Genomic DNA, 22,352 nt, shown 5'->3' on the forward strand with positions numbered 1-22,352 from the left:
ATTTTCAAATATAGCATGATAGGTCCACTTTAAAGGATACATTTGCCTTAATCACAAAACACTGAATTGTTCCCTTACCTCTCGATGAAATGTAGGCAAGTGGAATTTAGTATGTTTTGTGCATTTCAGTTACCTTAGACCTAGCTGTCAACAGATAAAAAGTAAAGAAAAACTGTGGACATGAAGCTTTCAACTTTCAACTAAAGAAACAGTCCAGAAAAATGAGGTGCATGAACAAGAAGAGAAAAGGTCTTGGATGATTTAAAAGAACTGACCTTAGTGTAGATGAGTCTTCTATCCAACACACCACTTCACACTTGCACTAGTGTGTTTCACTTGGAACTTCCCTCTGAGTTCACTGAGGCCACATCGCCTATACTGAGAGATCATTAATGTGCCAGTCCCTCATTCTCAGTTTGAGCATTTGCTGAAACAAAATATTGTTCATAACATTATTTCACAGATGGCGCTAGTTTTCACAATGGTTTAAAAATACATTGGCAAAACACTGGCCATTGCAATAATGAAATCCTACTGGAACAGAAGCAGCGGAACAATATTTCTCATGACTGAATTGTTTTGAATACGATTGTTATTTTAAGCATTTTTCCTTTAACCGTCTATTTTCAACACTTAATGTCATACTGCATTTATTCTTTGTGTTATCAGGTTTAAACTTATCACGCAATGTACAGTAAGCAGGAAACCCCCTAAAACAGTTTACCAATTAAAAATCTTATAATTTGTAATGATGTGAATCCAATGGCTTCTTTTCATCGATGTCTCTTGATTTATCTCTTTTTCATTGTGGCCCTTGATGTGTAAGGAAGCATGACTGGCTCTCATCCCAAGTTTCTCTGAGAAAACATCCAGGATACTTAACCCAATTACAAGCTCCCTGACTTTGAAACAGAGATACAGTCTATGGAGGAATCGTGATAAATCGAATTAAATACTCAGACCACAAAATACCTTGATTTGGGCCGCTGTATAGATCAGTAGGTAGAGCTGCCGGCCCATATACTGGGGCTTGATTCTCATGAGGACCTGGGATTGAATCTGGACTGCATGAGACCATCTTCTGCATGTCACCCCCTCTGTCTCCCCCTTTCATTACTTTCACTCTATAAAAGGCACTGGTTGCCCAAAAACGACCTTGATTCAATGGGGGAAGTGGAATGCAGTGAAATTGTTCAACAACTGTGATACATTTCACTCCAATATTTCAGATCTTGCAAAAATATGAACATTACTTCTGATCCAACTGACAGTTTATGTGCCTCACGGTTAGTTTGGAAGAGGACACATTTAAGATCAACATTTGGAACCCCACCCCCCCCCTTTTTATTGTGTTTGCACGGCAAAAACAAAAAACAAAAAATGGCCATAGTTCTAAGAATGCCCTTTTTAAGCTCTTTTTTCAGAGTAGGAACTGTCATAGCACAAAAGTAACTGTGAGTGACGTATGTAAAGGGTAAGTGGTTGAGTACACAAGCACCAGCTACCACCATTTAAAAAATACAGACGTTACCTCTTGTGAAGTCCAGAGGTTAACTCGTCTGCAACACACTACCACGGACTCAGCTCAGCAACCTAATAAGCAATGCAATTATTATCAAGCATGGGCTGGGGGGCGGTGGTGTTAGATAATTCCTCGATGCCAGTAATATTCTGCTAAGAAGTTGAACAGGCAAACAAATTATGAAATGGCAGAAACAGTAGCGTGAGGTTTTGGAGGAGGGTAACACTGCTTGTGTCTGAGCAGTCTGACCAACAGATTAGTAACTTCCTGCTGAGATCTGAGGATTGGGTGGTCACACAGAGAGAGAGAGGACTGTGTGTGGGAGAGTCTGTGAGCGTGCACTTGTGTTTATCAGTGAGAGTGATTCAGAGCGTGAGGGTATGAGCACTTAGTAAACACTTCCCGGATATTAACCATAAAGGATGCCATAAATCTTGCAAAAAGTTCAATAATACTCTACAACGCTACTTATTGTGAATCCCCCCCCTTACTGTTCTTATGTTACTTTTCATTCTCAAAGTGCACATACGCAACTAAAGTGGCAGATTTACCTTCCTTCTTTTTGCTACCAAGTTTTCCCCCTTGTTTTCTCCACCTGGTTCCGACAACCAAGACATATATGTTCATAAAATAAGCGTTTTTCTTATCAATGGTATTGCCTTGCTGATGAAGCTTTATGCTAATGGTAAACTGCACCCCACTATATAACCTAGCTAGCTAGCTAGCTAACTGCTTGTTTGCTAATACCAAAATGTTTGTTTTTTGTCATGGCAATGATATGTGATGAATGAAATAGCAAAATGCTTATTTTGGCATTAACCAACAGCGCCCATCCCCTTTATTGCTAATGTTCCATAAGAGTTGAATAAAAAACATCATTTGTTTAATCTAAATCCTGTAACAACACTAATGCCCATCACACTGACTTGAAGTTGTAATTCATTTTCAGGTCATCTTATCAATGTTCATACAGTTCTATGAGCTGCTATGGCATTGAAAATGCACTGGCACTCTGCTGTAGATTTCAAACAGCCAAGGATTTCCTCACTTCTCAGAATTAAGTCAAAAGTGTCTCTAATGGTCATTTATTGCAACCACATTCTGTCAACTGTTTTTTATTCAAATTTGCATCAACGGCTCTGGAGAGTCTGTTTTTGATCAACATTTTAGGCACTATTGCATTGTCTCATCCTTTGAAAATGTTAGGCTGTTAAATATGCAAAAAACACCATAGCATTTTCTTTATTTTAGTTTTCTTTATTTAGTTTTTAAAAACAAAAGATCTCCCATAAGAACAAAACTCTGTCCCTTCCTGGCTACCCCTCTCAGTGTGTATTTAAACCACATTGCTCTGCCATGGTGATATATTTGTGCAATCACACACAAGAAGGCCCTCAGAGGATTGGCCTCACTACCAACAATACCAGGACTCATACTGGTTCCATACAGTTTAATGGGCTGAGGAGAATGTAACCACACTGTGTATACAACCCTCTCAGAGAAAGAAGCGGGGGACTACTGAGGGGCAAATGAGAGAGAGTGCAGGGGTAATGCACCAGGCGTGTGGGGCAGTGAACTAGTGCGTTGGTGTTCGGATCAGGGGAGCACAGGTTCAAACCCCACTGCAGTCAGCATTTCGCTGTGTCCCTGGGCAAGACACTTCACCCCAAATTGCTCCTGTGGGAATTTACCACAGTATTGAGTATGTAAGTCGCTTTGGATAAAAGCCTCTAACAAGTAACATGTAATGTAATGTAATGGGGGGATGGGAAAAATATGTGCGAATGAAAGTGAGTTTATGGGGTACAATAATATAATTAAACGACTTGCTACCCTGTCACTCATCTAAATAAGCCAAAGGTTCTTTCATATTTTTACCTTCAAGTTGTCATCTATTTCCAACATAACATTTATGAATCTGCAACAACTCAAGAGGAAATTATATTGCACATTTGCCCAAATTTCTTAAATGTAAGGCTCTCAAAGTTAATGGGGATATAACAGTAAGTGGTTTTAACGTAACACTTTTGTTTGATGCATTCATGCATGTTCTGTTATGATGACTCTTTGCCAGAAGTTGGAAGGCAAGTAGCAAACAACGGCTAACGAAATAACCCAAAACAGATACATTTCACCAGACCAGGTTGATTGTAAGACCAACAAGAAAGAGTATTGGGGAGCCAATATGATGACAACATAACAGTTAAAGCCATTAGGAGATCAACAATAGTAAATTCTTATTAAATGGGCAATGTCTTCTTCTGGTATTCTCTTTGAGCAGCTGTTTTTTAGGGTATATTTGTTTACATTTGAGCTTTATTAACTCCATTTATTAATGCCGAATTAACTATGAGTTTTTCCTGTTGCAATGTATTTACAAGCATCTAGCATATACAGTATAATGACAATTTAATGACAAGTCACTTAATTTGGTTACGCGTTCAGCTACTTAGTAGCTATAGCTTTGAGGGTCTTCTAGACACCTTTGCATTTTTTCCCATAAATGTCACCTGTTTCTCTTATTGTTTACGCAGGTCAACAAAATAGTGAATCAATGAATTCTACTGTCTTGAATTAATAAGGTCATTATTGCGCTACCGACTGCCACTGAATGGCATGAAAGAGTTTTTAAGTACTTAGCAGGCACAGACGCTCAACAATGGCAAATTATTTGCAGCAACTACAAAATATATTTTGGACTTATTTAGTGAAATGGGCCAATTTCCCATGGCAAACCTGACAATCTGTCACGGCACACCGGTATGCCATGGCACAGTGGTTGAAAGTCACTGACCTGAGAGCAGAATACAAATGATGTACCCTATCAACCCCTGTAATTGCTATCCCATCCAAATGGGGTTTAAAAGCGACTGCAGTCCCTCTCTGCTCTAGTTTCAGATTCCGCTAAAAGTAACTGGGTAAGTCACTACAAGCAACACCTTACGCATAACACATAGTAATGTTTTTTTTATAGTTTGAAGATATTGACTATATATTGCAGCTTTAAAACACAGTGCAGGATTTTTGCAGGAATTTGCAGAATATGACAATTCCCCCATATCACACACTTTTCTACAAAAAACCTTGAACTAAGGTTTCAGTTTAGATGAGACCAAGCAGGGGTGGTGTGGCAATAAAAATCTTTTATTAACTGTGAAAGCAAAGCAGACGTTGTCCGTGGTGTTGACGATGGCACACCCTCTTCAGTGACGACTGAAACCTTCACACGGATTCAGCCTCATCAAAATGTTTATGAAAGTAGAGTAACTATATTCTTTCTCTCTCCCCTCTCTCTCCGCTCCTCCCTGGTAATTCAATCAGAGGATTAAATGTTGCAACATCAGATCTGGATCTGGACGCTATTCCCTTTATTATTATGGAGATGGTTGCTTCATAAACAAAGAGAGAGGAAATTGGCGTCTCCCTGAAATGTCAAACGAGAGCACAACCACCTCATTCGCAGAAATTTAAAGAGAAGAATACATTTTGCAATACTAATATTTTTGCATGTTTGTTAAAGGATATCAAAACTGAACTGTTTAGTTTGGCGATTTCATGCAACAGCATTGTCTGACACATTTTTCATCAAGGCCACTAATGTGTAACATTGTTGTGAACTTCATAGTAATTGCAGTTTCCTCTACGGTCATTTTATGCAATTTTAAATGCTGCAATTCAGTGGTGAAATGTATCATGTCTGGGGTTTTGTCAATACATTATGTATTAGGGAAGGCTGTGGTTCAGTGTGTTAGTGCGCTGTTCTTCGGATCAAGGGGGCACTAACCAGGGCCGCCCCTCCCTACAGGCAAATCACGCAGGCTGCATGGGGCCCCGCCTTGCGCAGGGGGCCCCGCCCAGAGGGCCTCAGCTGCTGTGCGCAGTTCTCCACTCAGTTCTCCGCGCACCCCCCGCGAGAATGAGAGAGAGGTGACGTCTGTAACCCGACACCGTCGCAATGAATCGACATCTAACCAATCACGGCTTTGATACGGCCACTAGTGCAGGTGAAGAGATGACGGTGAAAAGACAGTTTCAGTCCGGCGCAAGCAAGAGGGGGAAAAAAAAAACATGAATAAACTAGAGCATCACTCCAAGGTGGGTTATTGTATGAGTCAAATGTACAACTTGCGAATGTTGTATAAGTCAAATTGCCAATTGCCATATTAAAACATCAGCTGCAATTCCCGACATGAAGAAGGCAGTCTCTGCATAGCATATAGGCTAATGGAGATGCAGTTATTTCCAGCATTCTTTATTTACCTTCAGTAGCGTGGCGTGGGGAAAAAATTAGGGGAAGCCAATAATACGTCCTTTCTTTTGGGGTGGGGGGGGGGGGGGGGGGGGTGTGGTGTGGTGGTCAATGTAATAACGTAACCAGATGAGTGATTACAGCGCCCGGTATCATTTTACACACATTTGTATCATACAGATGCAGGACTTACACACGCCTGTTATCTGACCGAATGGTCCGCACGCACTCTCCAGCCGAAACTCTAATAAGCATTCATTCACAAACTAAATCAGGAGACCTTTAACGTTTTACGTCCGGTTCGCTCCTTTGTTCCTCGCTGTACACAGCTACAGTTTGGGCATTGGCCTGTCATCAGATTGTATTTGTTGTTGCTGCTGCAGCGGAATTTTAGTACAATTATTTTTGATTAAATACTCCAAATCTCCACCCTCCATAATTGCACTTGCTTCAGTTGCTTGCTACTTTCTAACGGCGGTGAGAGTGGTGCAGTGACGCTATCTATCTTCTATAGATTAGATTTATGATTCGAAAATTATAAAAGTAGGGTAGACATGTGGGTATTATCCGACTGAACAAAACGTGCATTTACCTAACAGGTTCGTTTTCCACTGACCTTTTTTCGAGCTATTTTCCAAAATCCTATGGAGAAATCCCATTGCTATTTTGTCGAGGGAAACCGATCGCAGCTTACTTCCGCTTTTTGGGACGCGTCACTGCACCACTAAGTTGATGCGATTTGATTGGATTGTGAGGCAAGGGAAGCCAGCCGCCTCTGGCTTCCCTTGGCATGGCCCTGACCAATCACAGGTTGGCAGGGGCATGACGTGAGCCTCATCTGATTGGTCAATCCCTCCATTTTTTTTCACCAAGGGAAGCAAATTTCGGCTGGCCTCCTCTCGCAACAGAGAGTGCAATCTACTGGTTCACCATAACATCTAGAGGGGCGCTGTTTCACTCCTTGTAAAATACTCAATGAGAATGGGGGAGAGACGGGCCGGCAGCAACACACAACAAAGAATTTCCGAAACTAAACGAAGTGTTTTTATTTATTTATTAAAATTATAACTACAATCCGAAAAAACAGGGGAAGCCTGGCTTCCCTTGGCCTCCAGGAGAAAACGCCACTGTTTACCATTCATTCAAGTATGTTATGCCTTTTATCTGCTAATGTACAGGAGGAAGAGTGATAAACTGTCTGTCTTGTTGGCTTACATAACAGTTAAAGTTTACAGCCTAAAAAACATGGAGCATTTTTTCCCCTTTTATTCATTTTTACGTCAATTTGCACATTTCATGGTGATGCTCAGCCTCTCCCCTTAACTCCTAACAGTCATCATCATGTAAACCACAACACAGAGAAATACTGATAGAAATGTGTGTGTAGTTGTTGATACATTGCTGACAGAGGGAACTACATTTTAATACAGATTTAAGAAATATCAGTTTTTGAGCATGTAATAAGCATGTTTTGTCTTGACTATATTACAACTATATTATAATAATATAATCTAGTATTTATATTATTGAATTGATTATGATTATTATTATTAGTAGAAGTAGTTTATTTGCATTAATTATATTTTTATCTTTTTGAGGCTAGTATTTGGCAGGAAATGGAGACCTGTAAACGCATACTGAACGACATACATGCATATTTACCATTTACCTCACTGCATAAAAAAGTAACTGTGTTGATAATAATAATAAACAGGAATAATATTTGCAAAGTAGCCTACTTTGTTTCCAAAAAAAAAATGTTTCACTCACTGTCGGGTGGGGGGGTGGGCCTCATCTCACAATGTCGTTTGGGGCCCCAAGTTGGCCAGGGGCGGCCCTGGCACTAACCCACACTGCCCACCGTATTAAGTGTATGTAAGTCACTTTGAGTACATGTAGAATACTCATCATTGAAATGCGTAATTGTTAAAGAAAAATCACGTCTTAGATGTATTTTATATTAGAGTAATTTCAACTTGCCCAAAAAAGGCTTAAGAGCTCCCTGACTCAGAAGTTTATAACTGACTCTTCACTAGAAAAACAGCATTGGTTGTTTTCTTCAGAAGCGTGAAACAAGGTTTGTGTTTTTCTGGGAAGTGACCTCTTAGTGTAAATACTGTCTGTCATTGCCTTGAACATGTTATCATGTTGCAAAGAATATACTACTAATGAATCTTGTCACCACCTGTAGTTTACATGCAGTTTGTGTGGTTTTCAGCTTTGTGTGCAGGGAGGACTTGCCTTAATGTAGAGGCTTTAACTTAATCAGTGTAGTGGCGATGGCCCAGGTGTCAAAATATGACTTTTACATGTGTGATGTAACTCACAATGCAGAGAATCCTGCCAACAGCTGGATTCTGTTAGGAAGTGCTGAGTGAGCATTGCACTTTGGGACTGTTCTGAGAGATGAACTGGTGTCAAACACAAAACAACCTCAGCCTCGTACCTGTCTGTGCAATCACGTTCAACACACCCAACAAAACTGTCTTTAACCTTGAGTCCACGCTTCATTACATTCTCTGTTTTGGTTTTCTTCACTCCATGAATGAACTTCAGGAAGATGACTGTAAATTAACTCCAAATACTGTTTTCGTATAAGGTTGACACCTATTTGTTTTTTTCGTGCTTACAAAAGTTCTACTTATCTCTACATCACGAGATGCACAAAAGAAAATACATACACAATACAGAAATACATCCACAGTGATGCAAAGCCTGTTCACGTAATGATAGGACAATTGTTAGAGCAGGAGGCTGAAGGCCAGCCACTGTTAAACTGCTTTATTAAAAACAATAGACATCTTGCTGGAACATGATCTAAAGTGCATTGAGGCCATTGTGGGCTGTTAGACGCTCGAGGGTTTTAGGTTGCCATAAGGCAACGGTGTTATTAGGCTACATCCATTGGTTGGTTTTGTGGCACATTTGTAACGCTGTGCCAACTTGGGCAAGCACGCAGGCAAACTTGAGGAGCGCACACAGGGTGGAGAGGTGGAGTGAGGTTGAGCGATGGAGAGAAAGGGAGAGAGAGAGAGACTGAGCAAGGCAGAGAGTGTGCAGTGCAGCGGTCTGCTTGCGCACAGAGCTTGTGAGATAGAGAAAAAAAAAAAACAGTCTCGCGCGCAGCCTTTCATTCAGAATTTCATTCAGAATTTCATAGCAAAATAAAAAAATGATATTAAACTAATCTTTCAACATAGTTTAAAACAAAAATAAATATTAGGACAAAGCACTACAACTAACAACAATAAACATTATAATAAAACAATTAAAATGTTGTATTCAGCCCTGATTAAAACAGCAGGCCCAAATCCTGGATGGGCGGGCCCGGCCATGACGCCGGGTCTGAATACATGGAAACTTGACATGCTGATGGAGTACTAAGAAAGGTCAAAGGCTCACCGAAGTCAGCACAATTAATTCTCCAGTGACAATATACCAAAAATCATGGCAACCCAATCAAGAGGTATTTCATTTGTACCAAGGTGGAGGACCAACCAACTGACAGGCTAGCATTGCCATCCTTAAAGCCATGTTGTAGTGTGGACTCAAATTATCAGAACCATTTTTTATAAATTCTAATCCCGAATAAAGTTGACAGTAGATTATCTATCACACTTTCTTTCTATCCTCACTGAAAACCAGTTGGATGATGCACCTCAGTTTTCCTGGTAAAGTATTTAAGGAATTCCTAGACGCAGCCTTTTAACTCCCCGCCCTGCAATCACCATGAGAAAGGTTCGGAAATACGTACTAATGTCTCTGTGTGATTTATGACAGGAATGAGTTTAGAGTCTACTCATCTGAGACACCAGTGACTCAAACTGTTGCATGAAAGCGGTTATGTTTACCTGACCTTAAACCCTGTTATATCTGTGTTTATACTTTGTGTGCCTGAATCACTTGGTCCAATGAAAGGCTGAACTAAAAAATAAATGAAAGCATGGTGTAGAGTGAAGTTGTGGAAAGATCTTGTCTTTTGACAGATTTAGCAACATCGCTAAAGAGCTGCACTACAACAATACCCTTTGGTGTCAAAAGCCCAATGTAAACTATGGCAAGTTGGTCCTCTATAAAATAGCTGCCAAAATATAAAAGGGTGATTAGTCTTTGTCTACAGTATGCTGTGGATTGACAAGTTAGAAGAAAATGTTCCTGTGTACTTGGAAGCTCACATCGGTTAATATATAAAGCCAAAAATCCAAACATTTCCAAATGTATTATCTTTTCGATTTACACACGGCATCTATTGCACGTCTGTCCGTCCTGGGAGAGGGATCCCTCCTCTGTTGCTCTCCCCGAGGTTTCTCCCATTTTTCCCTTTAAACTCTGGGTTTTCTCCGGAAGTTTTTCCTTGTACGATGTGAGGGTCTAAGGACAGAGGGTGTCGTATTTTCATACTGATATTCTGTACAAACTGTGAAGTCCACTGAGACAAATGTAACATTTGTGATATTGGGCTATATAAATAAACATTGATTGATTGATTGATTGGAAGCTAATCTGTCAACATTTCGCCAGGTTTAAGGCTCACAAAATTACACTAGCAACACATTCTCACCCCCTACTCCTCTTAAATGGCCTCTTGGTCTAAACTTCAAGCTATAAAGCTCAAGTACCCCTTTTTATGGCTTCAGTTCGGAGGGTCACGGACAACATATACATGTTCTGTTTGTTTCCAAGTAAACATCCTTATTAATTCATAGGGAGTTTAGGTTAAGTCAACAAAAGTACTTAAAGTTAAAAGGCTGTGGTTGAGGTCAACTTTAGTGCCAAATGAGTCAAGTGACGAACGAGTGACGTAAAAGTCATGTCACTAACTAAAAACAAATGAGTCATGTGACAATCTGGTCACGTAGGACTGCCAATAGACATGACAAAATCTAAACTTCAACTTTTAATATCATTGGACATATACACCTGTCTCCTGAATCGGAGCTGTGGGTTTCTTTGACCCATCCACCCAGCAAGTACTTGGGTTGAATTTGTATTGCCAGTAATATTGGCTGGGTTGTGTTTACATTGGATTTATTTGGGAGCAGAGTGCGTCACATACAGATGCTAAATGAGGCCTCTGTGTGTTCCTATCAGAAGCCGAGAAGCACTAACCAACAAGGGGACATTGTAAACGCTTCCTGCCAGCAAAACAGGAAAGACCTACAGTATGTATTTATGAATCAGTAAATGTCTGTTTTAAAGGGTAAATCAACACTGAAACCAGATGGCAAACATTTGGAAAACGGGCGATACCTTGTTCAGTTTTTTGCTTAAAGGTGTTTCCGATGCACGTCTTCTCACTGGCCACAAAAAGCGTGACCACATCACCCCAATTCTGGCCTCATTGCACTGGCTTCCAATTCGGTTCCGCATTGTTTTCAAAGCCCTAAATGGGCTGGATCCGGCCTATATCGCAGAACTCCTCCATCGCTACACCCCAGCCAGAGCATTAAGGTCGGCTGACCAGCTGCTGCTGGTTGTGCCTAAGACCACGCTCAAAACCAGAGGGCACCGAGCCTTCGCAGCAGCTGGCCCCAGGCTCTGGAACACTCTGCCCCTCCATGTGAGGTCGGCCCAGACCCTAGGGGTTTTTAAATCAACACTAAAAACTCACTTCTTCTCCCTGGCCTTCTAGTCAGAGCGGAGCACGACTCATGACATTTCCCTGTGTTTGATTTTTATATTTGCTGTTGTAATTTATTGTCTTCTGTTTGCGACTGTAGTAATGTGTTATTTATTATTTGTATGTACAGCATTTTAGCTCGACCAAAAATCGTTTTAAAAATGTGCTATATAAATAAAAGCTGATTTGATTTGATTCCGATTAGCTGTTAAAGAAAAAACACTTGCTGTGACATCATGGAGTTGTGAAAATAAATATTTTAAAAGTTTCAACTCACAGCAGATGATTTCTGCTGTAAGTGATCCACAGTTGAATTGTTCTTTAAATTGAGAGCAGCGGTTTGGATGGATAGAAGGGTTATTAATAGCAAATAATTTGAATGCTGGATCAATGTGTTTAAGAAAGGCAATGGCGGCTGCAATAAAAGTAAAATATGATGTTGTTTTTCCATGCAGGACCAATACATGTACTACTGCATGTAGTATTTGCAGACAATTTGCAATTGACTTCAAACTTCACTTTGTATGACCAGACCCAAGAGAATCTAAGACATTCACATCTTACTGTAGAAGAAACGCCTGATATGGTTCTGTTGCTGAATCAAATAAAATGTGTCACTATGAACTCCTGCAAAGTATTCCTGCTGAACGGAAGTTCCTGATCTCTGACCCCTAATGCTGCGTCACAGGAAGTGTTGGGATAAGGAGTCTGCTTCAACAGCCATGAAAGTACAAGCTTATCAGAGATACAAGCCAGACATGCTGACTAACTGCACTGCCAACACAAATTATAAAGAGAACATTCACTTTACAAAGACCACATGAACTTGTAAATGTAATTTAATGGATTAATCACACTAAATACAAAAGGGATGTTGTTGATACAGCGAGGAAAAAATACAAAAAAGGTCTTAAAGCAACAAACGTCTAAAATGTCGTGCACATCAGCTGTTTGAAACATTTGACTTTTGTGCATTTGACAAGCCAGCTACGTGCCACTTAACACTGAGTGAATGTTACAGTAAGCATTTATACTTTTCAGAACCATTTAACAAAAAACAGTTTATGTGCAATCCCATGTCACATGATGGTAATGATCTCATAATCTTGTTTGTACAAGGCTAGGGTGCGCGCCCGTGCCTCGCATGAAGCAGACCCTTCATGCGTCTTACCAGTTCTTATGCAACTCGCAAATATCTCTCTCTTCTCTCTTTTCTATCCCTCTCTTCTGTCATGTCTCTCTGTCTCTCTCAATGTTGGTGCGCAAATACACTTTTTTCAAATGATCCGGTGCTCCTTTTTTGGCGGTGGGTGCGCATGCGCACCTGCGCACCAGTTATGTGCAGCCCTGCATATAGGCTAATGGAGATGCAGTTATTTCCAGCATTCTTTATTTACCATTAATTCAGGTATTTTATGCCTTTTATCTGCTAATGTACAGGCGGAAGAGTGATAAACTGTCTGCCTGTTGGCTTCATAGGTTGGCTAACATAACAGTTCAAGTTTACAGCCTAAAAAACATGGAGCATTTTTTCCCCTTTTATTCATTTTTATGTCAATTTGCACATTTCATGATGCTCAGCCTCTCCCCTTAACTCCTAACAGTCATCATCATGACAACCACAACACAGAGAAATACTGATGTGTAGTTGGTGATACAGTGCTGACAGAGGGAACTACATTTGAATACAGATTTAAGAAATATCAGTTTTTGAGCATGTCATAAGCATGTTTTTCATCTCACAATGTCGCTTGGGGCCCCAAGTTGGCCAGGGGCGGCCCTGTTGATAGGTGATATGAAACAATGACCTAGAGTTTGTTATCTTGGTTCGTAGGGTTCGCCAGGTGATGTTCCATCATATTGCGAGTACAGCAATTAAATTAAAAGCAGGAGCATTACAAATTTGACAGTGGTACGTTGTGCTTTGTTGTTTTAGGGATTGGTATCCTTTGCTTTGTCACTCTAATATTCATCAGAAAGAAGCACAAAGCTGGGTTGAACAGACATAGAACTTCTCCGTTCTCCCCGCACAATTATGTTGCTCAACATCTGTTAAAAGTAACAACACGGACCACAAACTCTGTGCCAAAACATTGGTTCAATATTAGAATATGGGGGATTCAAAAGCACACTGAATGAAAGCATTGATAAAAGCCTAATACAATAATGTATGCATTTTGTTTGAAAAAGATAACTGGTTTTATATCTGGTTAGCTCACATGAGAAGGTCTACGGGTGGGAATAAAAACAAAGAAGTTGATTTTAAACAAAACAGTATTTAAAAAAAGAAAGACAATTCTACATACTGTCCTGTAGCTCTACTTATGTGCAGAAGAAAGTAACTGCCTGGAGCCTTTTGTTTTACTTATGCACTATAGAGTTACGTTATACAGATGCAACCACTGTATGTCTTACTTTTTATGGTATATTTGAACTTCTCCAGCCCCACAGGGGATTTCTTCAGAAAATCCGATTGTATCCAAGTCTTAGCTGGAAACATGTTAGAGACACGGGCAGCAGGCTGCAGAATCGTCTGTATAGTTGAAAGTTGGAGAACGTCCACCGTGCTGCCGATGTGATAACGAAAGATGCTCTGATGCACAAGAGTCATAGTGCTGCAGTTGACAAAAGGACTCAGACAGAGGGAGCGCATAGGGATAATAGGGGCTTTCCATTGCCCTAGTTTCCATGACCCAGTGTGTGTGTGTGTATGGCGGTAATGGAGAGTACGATTAGCTCTTTGATGAGAACCACAGCTTTAACTGGCTCATATTCAAAAGACAAGTGACAGTGGAAATGTGATGAATAGTAAAAAAAATATGCAAGAGATCTGTGAAACCATGTCTGTGTGTTCATGTGTGCTCTCACAGGTGGGCCGAATGCACATCATTCTTGTTAGGTTACTTTGCAACCACAACTTCTCACGTTACTTCCTGGACTTTAGTTGCAATAAAAATCATCAAGCATCAAAGAGCATTCCCATATCTGGACTAATGCAGTTGCAGTGACTGGTGCTGGGCAGAAGCCAGACTGCAGGAGACAAAAGAGTTGGGCTAAATATTTGTGGTGAATATTAGGGGTTTTAAATTCCAATTGGTCTACTGAGAACACAGTTCTCAATTATCGAAGCCAAGCAATTGTCAGTCACCAGTTGTGTTCCACTCTAAGTATACTGTACTTCGAGTTATTGTATCCCTTCAGAATAATTTAAGCAAGGCACCGTATACACAGTCATGCTAGCAGTTCTATGAGGCTGTACATAGGCCCAGATCTGCTCAGCTAAATGCCAGATGTCCAACTTTTTAATTTAGCATGCTCACAGCCTAACAGTTGCTCATTAGCACAAATCATGAAGTTCAACTGAGGCTGATGGGTTTGTCATTAGTTGTGCAGGTATAAACCAAAGTACTGGACACATTTTGACCTGATAATGTTTCGAGAAGAAAAGTCAGAGATCATGAATGTCTGTATAACATTTGGCTGTGGACTGAAAGTCAGTGGCTCAGCACATTCATTAAGATTAATGTTTTCGGAACCATGATTGCCTGTAGAAATTGTCATGGATTTCTATTTAATATGTGTTGGTATATGCAGTTTTTTTACACTTTCCTAATCACAGTTAGATTGAGGAATGTATTTGTATGTACGCAAGTCATTCTGTGCACCGCAAATGCCATGTTCGGTGGATACTCCCCAATCACCTCTCTCTGGGCTGTTTCAAGTAGCTTCATTACACCACTGCTCATCAGCCTCAGCTGTACTTGTGTGAACTGCTAGTTGACAAACTTCAGCTTGCGAACATGCTAAACTAAGAAAATGAAAATGGTACTTTTATACCTACTTAGCATCAGTATATTAGCTTTGTAATTTAGAGCATGTTAGTTTTAGTTTTAAGTGCACCTGTGAATTAATACAGGATACCAGAGTTCCTTGCATGGCTGTAGACTTACTCATGCTTTTATTTGTCTAGGTCACTGGAGGTGAGTGGTAACTCCATTCTGTCAGTATTACTTAAACTACATAAGCTACTTATGTTACAACTCAGTGACCCCCAAAAAACACCCGTGGCACCTGCAGAGGGTCACAAGAGTTTCTGCACTGGGGGAGCATTAAAGATAAGACTTCTAACAAAAACATTTGAAAAGACGCCCATTTTTAAGTAAAGCGGACACAACTCTAAATCCGGAATCTAAATCATGCCCAAATTTGTGATTACCAAACGGTGAACCCATGAACATCCGCCAAAGAGGTACTGTAAAAGAAAAAACAGAAAAGGAAGTCAATATGTTTGCCAATTGGAGAGTATTAAACTCTGGGGCTTTCCACCACTGCAGTGTTCCCACACATGCTGCATCGTTAAAATCTATCAAGATGTTTTGAATCTCTGTGCATTGTTTCTCTAAAACAACCTAAAGAGCCTAACAGCCCTTGTGACTGATCTATTTACTTATGATCTGTGCTGAACACGTTGTACAACTGTAAATACAAAATATGTGATCATGTTATCGAGCAGATGTGTTCCATTATAATGGTGCAAGGTTGATATATAACCACAAAGTGAGGTTATTCATTACATGAGCATTTCAATAAAGTATCATGTCCTTGTGTTCAAAAAGGCTGTTTAAGACAGAGATAATGCCAGAACAACACAGAATTTTACATTGCAAAGTTTCAAATAGCACTAATTTAAACTTTGCCGAATGTGGTACATTCGGCCTGATTAAATTAGTGCTATTTGAAGAGCTTTTCATGTCAGCCAATGAATAAGCCACACCATCGCCAATAGAAGTATAATTAAAATAAATCAACAAAATAGTTGAGAAATCACGATGTCCTTGTTCAGACTTGCATATGGAGACATGGGTCCAAACACACCCATATATGTATGAAAACACAAATGCCCTTGTGCTAATCAAATGCAGATACAGTGATTATGTGCAAACACACTATTCTCAGGTTTTCTCAAAATGCACTAAATCAACTGCTGGCTTGTTCTCATCTTTTCCACTCATGCCCTTGATGAATTTAAGCCTACCTAACAATTCCTCCGACAGACAGGTCAGACGGGCCAAAACCTTGCAAAAAAGGTCTCTCAAAACACTGACGCACACTGTACAAGTGCATACACCGGCACACATGTGAATTAGGCCTAGATCAATGGTACGACAGTGTTTGTGAGGAACTGCTCTTGTGATATCTTAATCTGAGATATTTATTTTAAATATTAATGTCGATTAGCAGGTACTGTATTGTAAAATGTAAACATAAAAGCGCAATGGCCATAATCTTTACCAAAAGCGAAAAAATAATACATGTCGGTCCAGTGCATTCAGATATGCTCAACACTTAATGATTTATTTCTTGCAATGCAACACTTTTCTGCCAAGAATAATTAAAAAGCAGGTCAGTCATCTTTTTAAACGAAAAACAGACAAAACAACCAAACCAACAAACATGACTTCCTTTGGCGGAGGAATGTTTGATGTTTAAATGGATTCTAAGTTTTTTTTTCTGGTCTTACCTGCATAGCTGGGAGGGTTCTAGCATTAGGAATGCTGGCACTCACAATACTGTAAACTGTTTGAATTTGTACCATATGTACCTTATGCTATCTTACACGGTGGCCAATTAATATTTAAATGATTAACACAAAAATAATAGACTGTTTCCAAAAACAATCCTCCAGATTTTGATGTTGTCAGACATAATGTGTTTAAAATGTATGTTAGTAAAACACCTTGTTGCGTCTTTATGAAATATTTAACAAGCTGGTTATAAATATTGCAGCGTGTACCATTGGAGCCAAAGACAGTAAAATAAACTGATTACATATGAACTACACTCTTTGTACAGATGGACACGCATGAGGTAAAGCAAGAAAAAAAAATCAATTGTGTAACATGGTGGTTATTCTTTGTATGCAATTATTCCTAGTTCCGGCATAGACTATAATCCAGCTTGGAAATGTACGTAATTAAAATGTTTACTCATTTTTTTGCTTATACAAAAGTGGGATTTAGAACTTAAAACTGTATCATATATTTTGTACACATTTCACAGTTATTTGGCAAAGTTACTTTCAGTGAACATTATTTCAATTAATTCCCAAATAATCAGGAAACATACGTTGCTGAGCAATAGGTTATATCATAACTCAAAATGCATTTTAATGTAAGAAGAAATAATAAGGAGTCGGGTAGCAGTGTCTACAGGATATGTACTGTAGCTGCTTAAGCCTACAGCATAATTGTGTCTGTATAGTGAAATGTAGTTTTCTGATGTAAAGGACAGAATTGGAGAAAACACAAAACTACTGATAAAAGTCAGAAGTGCTGCCTATTGTTTATGTTTATTAAGGATGTCCATTAGCTTTTGCTCTTGACAAAAGCTACTCTTCCTGGGGTCCGACACTTAAAACAATACAACAATAATACAACAATAATACAACAACATTCAAGACATAATTCCTGACATCATTAACAACATCACCAATATCATCAACAATTTCCAACATATTCAACAATCTCATCCACTTTCAATAGCAATCTCAGGCAAGGATGAGTGCACTAGACACCCACCAGTACAAAGCATGAGATCAAATTAAATTAGGGTTCACAGCTCACAAGGGTACATGGTCATTAGTAGATGGCCCTTCAATCTCTTTTTGAAAGAGGCTCTGGACTCTATTTCAGTAAGGTAGTTTGGCAATGAGTTCCATTCCTTTATACCTCTATAAGACACAGAGGATTTCAGAAGATTTGTCCTGGTTTTAGGTGCCAGTAGATGGCCTGATGTAGCTTGTCTAGTCTTATGGTCATGCTCATCTCTTGTGTAAACTATTTGATCATAAAAATACAGTGGTCTTTTGCTAAATTGGATTTTTTTAGAAAAGTGATAACACGAGATTGCAGACGTTTCTCAACCGGAAGCCATGATAGTTTTCTATGCATAACTCCAATATGAGTGCGCTTCGAACAGTGGAGAGTGTCATGTCTCGCAAATTATGTTAGTTAGTTTTTGTCTGGGTCTAGTGATTTTCCCCTTTATTTTTGAATAGTAACCTTCCCTCTCGTTTCAGATACTCTGACCTCCCTTCCTTGTGTGTCTCCCACTCCTGTGATTGTCGACCCCGCCCCTGATTGTTTCCACCTGTTCTCCATTACCTGGTGTATTTATTGTCCTCGTCTCCCTTTGTCCTGTGCCAGTTCGTTTCGTTCCTTGTGACTACCACCAGCATTAGCAATCCAGGATTAACCCCAAGCAGAGCTTTGAGCCACGTCTTGTTTAAGTATTTTTGTTGTTCATGCTCCTAGTGTTTTTCCTCTTTAAGAGTGATTTTGGTTTTGTACCACTATCGTTGAGCTTTGGTTTGAATAAAACCTTTTTTTTGTTAAATTCTGTGAGTTGTGCATTTGAGTTCATACCCGTTTAATCAGTCGTAACAGTACGAACTGGCCTAAACATGAACCCAGCCGACTCTGAACAGCTGAGAGCAGCGCTTCGCTCTCAGGGAGGCCGCCTCGCTCAACAGGAGGATCAGTTAACGGCCATCCAGCAGGGAGTATCACACGTCACAGACAGCCAGAGGGAGCTCGAGTCATCTGTTACAAACCAGATTAACCACCTGGCGGGACAGATCCACCACCTGCTCGCTCACCTCAAGACTGAACCCTCAAACCCACCTCCGGCCGGACCCGAAGCGAATGCGGACCCGGCGCCCGCTTCCCACACCGTGTCAATCCGCCTGGCTCCGCCTGAGAAGTTTTCCGGGGAATCCCATGACTGCCGTCCATTCCTGGTGAATTGCAGCTTACATTATAGCCAACTACCGACAGCCTTTCCCACGGAGAGATCCAAGGTGGCTTTTATGATTTCCCATCTCACCGGACGAGCGGCGGCGTGGGCTACGGCTGAATGGTCACGTGACTCGCCGATATGCGAGTCTTTGGGACAGTTTACGGACTCCCTGACGAACATTTTTGACCACACGTCCCCAGGCAGGGAAGCAGCTCGGGCTCTTTACAAGTTAAGTCAAGGAAGACGCAGTGTGTCAGACTACGCAGTGGAATTTCGCACCATTGCGGCCGATAGTGGCTGGAATTCTTCTGCTTTGTTCGATGCCTTTATTAATGGGCTTTCTGACCCTATTAAGGATCAGCTGGCACCCTTGGATCTGCCAGTGGAACTAGACTCTGTCATTGCCATGTCCATAAGGATTGATAACAGACTTGCTGAGAGGAAACGGGAGAAGGACAGGGCTGCACTACCCTATTTCCACCCTAGAGGGCACTCCTACTCTTCTCACTCTCAGGAGACTGCCATGCCACGTTCCTCTTTCCTTCCATCCCAGAGATCAGCGGAGCCAATGCAGCTGGGACGTGCCAAGCTGTCCACGGAGGAGCGGCGGCGCCGCCTGCTGGAGGGAAGATGTTGTTACTGCGGTCAACAAGGTCATCTTCTCTCTGGATGCCCGGTAAAAGACGGGGCTCACCAGTGAAAGGGAGGGCACTGGTGAGCCGTCTTTCCACGGCAGACTCTCCTCCCCGCAAGTTGACCAACATAAAGGTAATCTGCCATGAAAGAAGTAACTCTCAAAAAGTGTTAATTGACTCTGGGGCTGACGAAAGCCTGATGGATTGGGGATTAGCTCATGAACTGAGACTTAATACTGAACTTTTGTCGTCCCCTTTGAAAGCCAGTGCTCTGGATGGCAAACTTCTATTTCATGTCACACACAAGACCGAACCCGTCACTATCATGATTGATGATCATTGTGAACTCATGTCGTTTCACCTGTTTAATTCTGCTCAACATCCTCTCATCCTAGGTTTTCCCTGGCTAACCAAGCATAACCCCTATGTTGATTGGCGGTCAGGTAAAATTAAGGGGTGGGGGCAGGAGTGTTCACAGGATTGTTTTAAGTGTGTGGGAAACATGGCAGTAGGAGGGGTTTCTGGGGAATGTAGTACCGATCGGGTTACTAATACTCAACATAGCCTGGACCGCAAGAATCAAACCCCAGATTTAACTTCTGTTCCCCCCTGTTACGATGACCTGGCCAAGGTATTTTGTAAAGTGAGCGCCACCTCCCTTCCTTCTCATAGGCCGTATGATTGTGCCATCAATCTGTTACCTGGGGCTCCAATTCCGAAGGGTAGGTTATACTCCATCTCGGGTCCGGAGAAGGAGGCTATGAAGGAGTACATTGACACCTCTCTTCGTGCAGGTCTGATCCGCCCGTCTTCCTCCCCGGCTGGGGCGGGTTTTTTCTTTGTGGGAAAAAAGGACGGGTCCCTTAGGCCATGCATTGATTATTCTCCTTTAAATGACATTACGGTAAAGAACAGGTATCCTCTCCCCCTCATGGCTACTGCTTTTGAACAACTTCAAGACTCTAACATTTTTACCAAGTTAGACTTGCGTAATGCCTACCATCTGGTGAGAATTCGTGAGGGGGATGAGTGGAAGACTGGTTTTAACACACCCACAGGGCACTATGAGTATCTCGTCATGCCATTTGGTCTCACCAATGCTCCAGGAGTTTTTCAAGCACTCATTAACGATGTTTTAAGGGAGTTTTTAAACCGTTTTGTGTTTGTATATCTTGACGATATTTTAATATACTCACCTGACAAAGACTCTCATGTTCACCATGTACGTCAGGTCCTCCAAAAACTCCTGGAGAACAAACTGTATGTGAAGGCAGAGAAATGTGAGTTTCATGCTAAGACTGTATCCTTCCTAGGCTTTATCATAGCTCCTGGTCTGATCCAGATGGACCCGGCCAAAATCAGTGCGGTGGCTAAGTGGCCTACGCCAGACAACCGCAAGGGGGTGCAACGTTTTCTAGGCTTTGCTAACTTTTACAGGCGCTTCATCAGAAGTTTCAGCGCCATTGCTTCTCCCCTTCATGTTCTCACGTCCCCTCAGGTGCCTTTTGTATGGTCTCCTCAGGCCGAGGAGGCTTTCCGCCGTCTCAAGGAGAGGTTCACCTCAGCCCCCATCCTCATCATCCCCGACCCAACTCGTCATTTCGTTGTAGAGGTTGACGCCTCAAATGAAGGGGTGGGGGCTGTCCTGTCGCAGCGGTCCAAGGAAGACAACAAACTTCATCCCTGTGCCTTTCTCTCCAAGAAACTCTCCTCTGCAGAGCGGAACTACGACGTGGGGAACCGTGAGTTGTTGGCGGTAAAGATTGCTCTGGAGGAATGGAGACATTGGTTGGAGGGGGCTCAGCTCCCTTTTATAGGGTGGACCGACCACAAGAATCTCGAGTACATTAGGAAGGCTAAAAGACTAAATTCTCGCCAATCAAGATGGTCTCTGTTTTTTAACCGTTTTAACTTCACTCTGTCTTACAGGCCGGGGTCCCAGAACGCCAAGCCGGATGCCCTGTCCCGTTTGTTTGACCCCGAGCCGGTTGCCAAGAAGCCTGAATCCATCCTGCCACTGAACCGTGTGGTAGGGGCGGTCACTTGGCAAATAGAATCTGTGGTGAAGCAAGCTAATGGTGAGAGCCCAGCACCTAGTGGTTGTCCGCCAAACCGTCTGTTTGTGCCTGTTACTGTACGTCCACAGGTCGTCCATTGGGCTCACCTGCCATCCTGGCGTCAAGAGGACCATATTCTTTATCAAGCAACGTTTTTGGTGGAGATCCATGGAGCGTGAGGTCCGGGAGTATGTGGAGGTCTGTCCCGTTTCCCCCCCCCTAACAAGACATCCTCCAGGGCACAGATGGGGCTGCTCCAGCCGCTTCCGGTTCCCAGCCGGCCCTGGTCTGAGATTTCCGTGGATTTCGTCACTGGGCTCCCAATGTCAGAAGGTAACACCACCGTACTCACGGTGGTGGACCGTTTTTCTAAGATGGTTCATTATATTGCCTTACCCAAGCTGCCATCTGCCAAAGAGACGGCAGAGATCATGATGACTCATGTGTTCCGTATCCATGGTTTCCCCAAAGA

The 22,352-nt window shown here is 41.5% G+C and overlaps 1 protein-coding gene across 1 annotated transcript; it reads left to right on the forward strand.

The window, feature by feature from the left end:
• Positions 1–18,853: 18,853 nt before the first annotated feature.
• On the forward strand, positions 18,854–22,059 carry LOC307046359 (uncharacterized protein; the record flags this gene model as incomplete). Its single annotated transcript, XM_079692757.1, has 3 exons — positions 18,854–19,481; positions 19,703–19,956; positions 21,346–22,059. The coding sequence occupies 3 exons, from the start codon at positions 18,854–18,856 to the stop codon at positions 22,057–22,059; spliced, it is 1,596 nt and encodes a 531-aa protein (XP_079548883.1).
• Positions 22,060–22,352: the final 293 nt, after the last annotated feature.

Source organism: Notothenia rossii (assembly GCF_949606895.1).
Source record: "Notothenia rossii genome assembly, chromosome: 7".
NCBI classification, from domain to species: domain Eukaryota; kingdom Metazoa; phylum Chordata; class Actinopteri; order Perciformes; family Nototheniidae; genus Notothenia; species Notothenia rossii.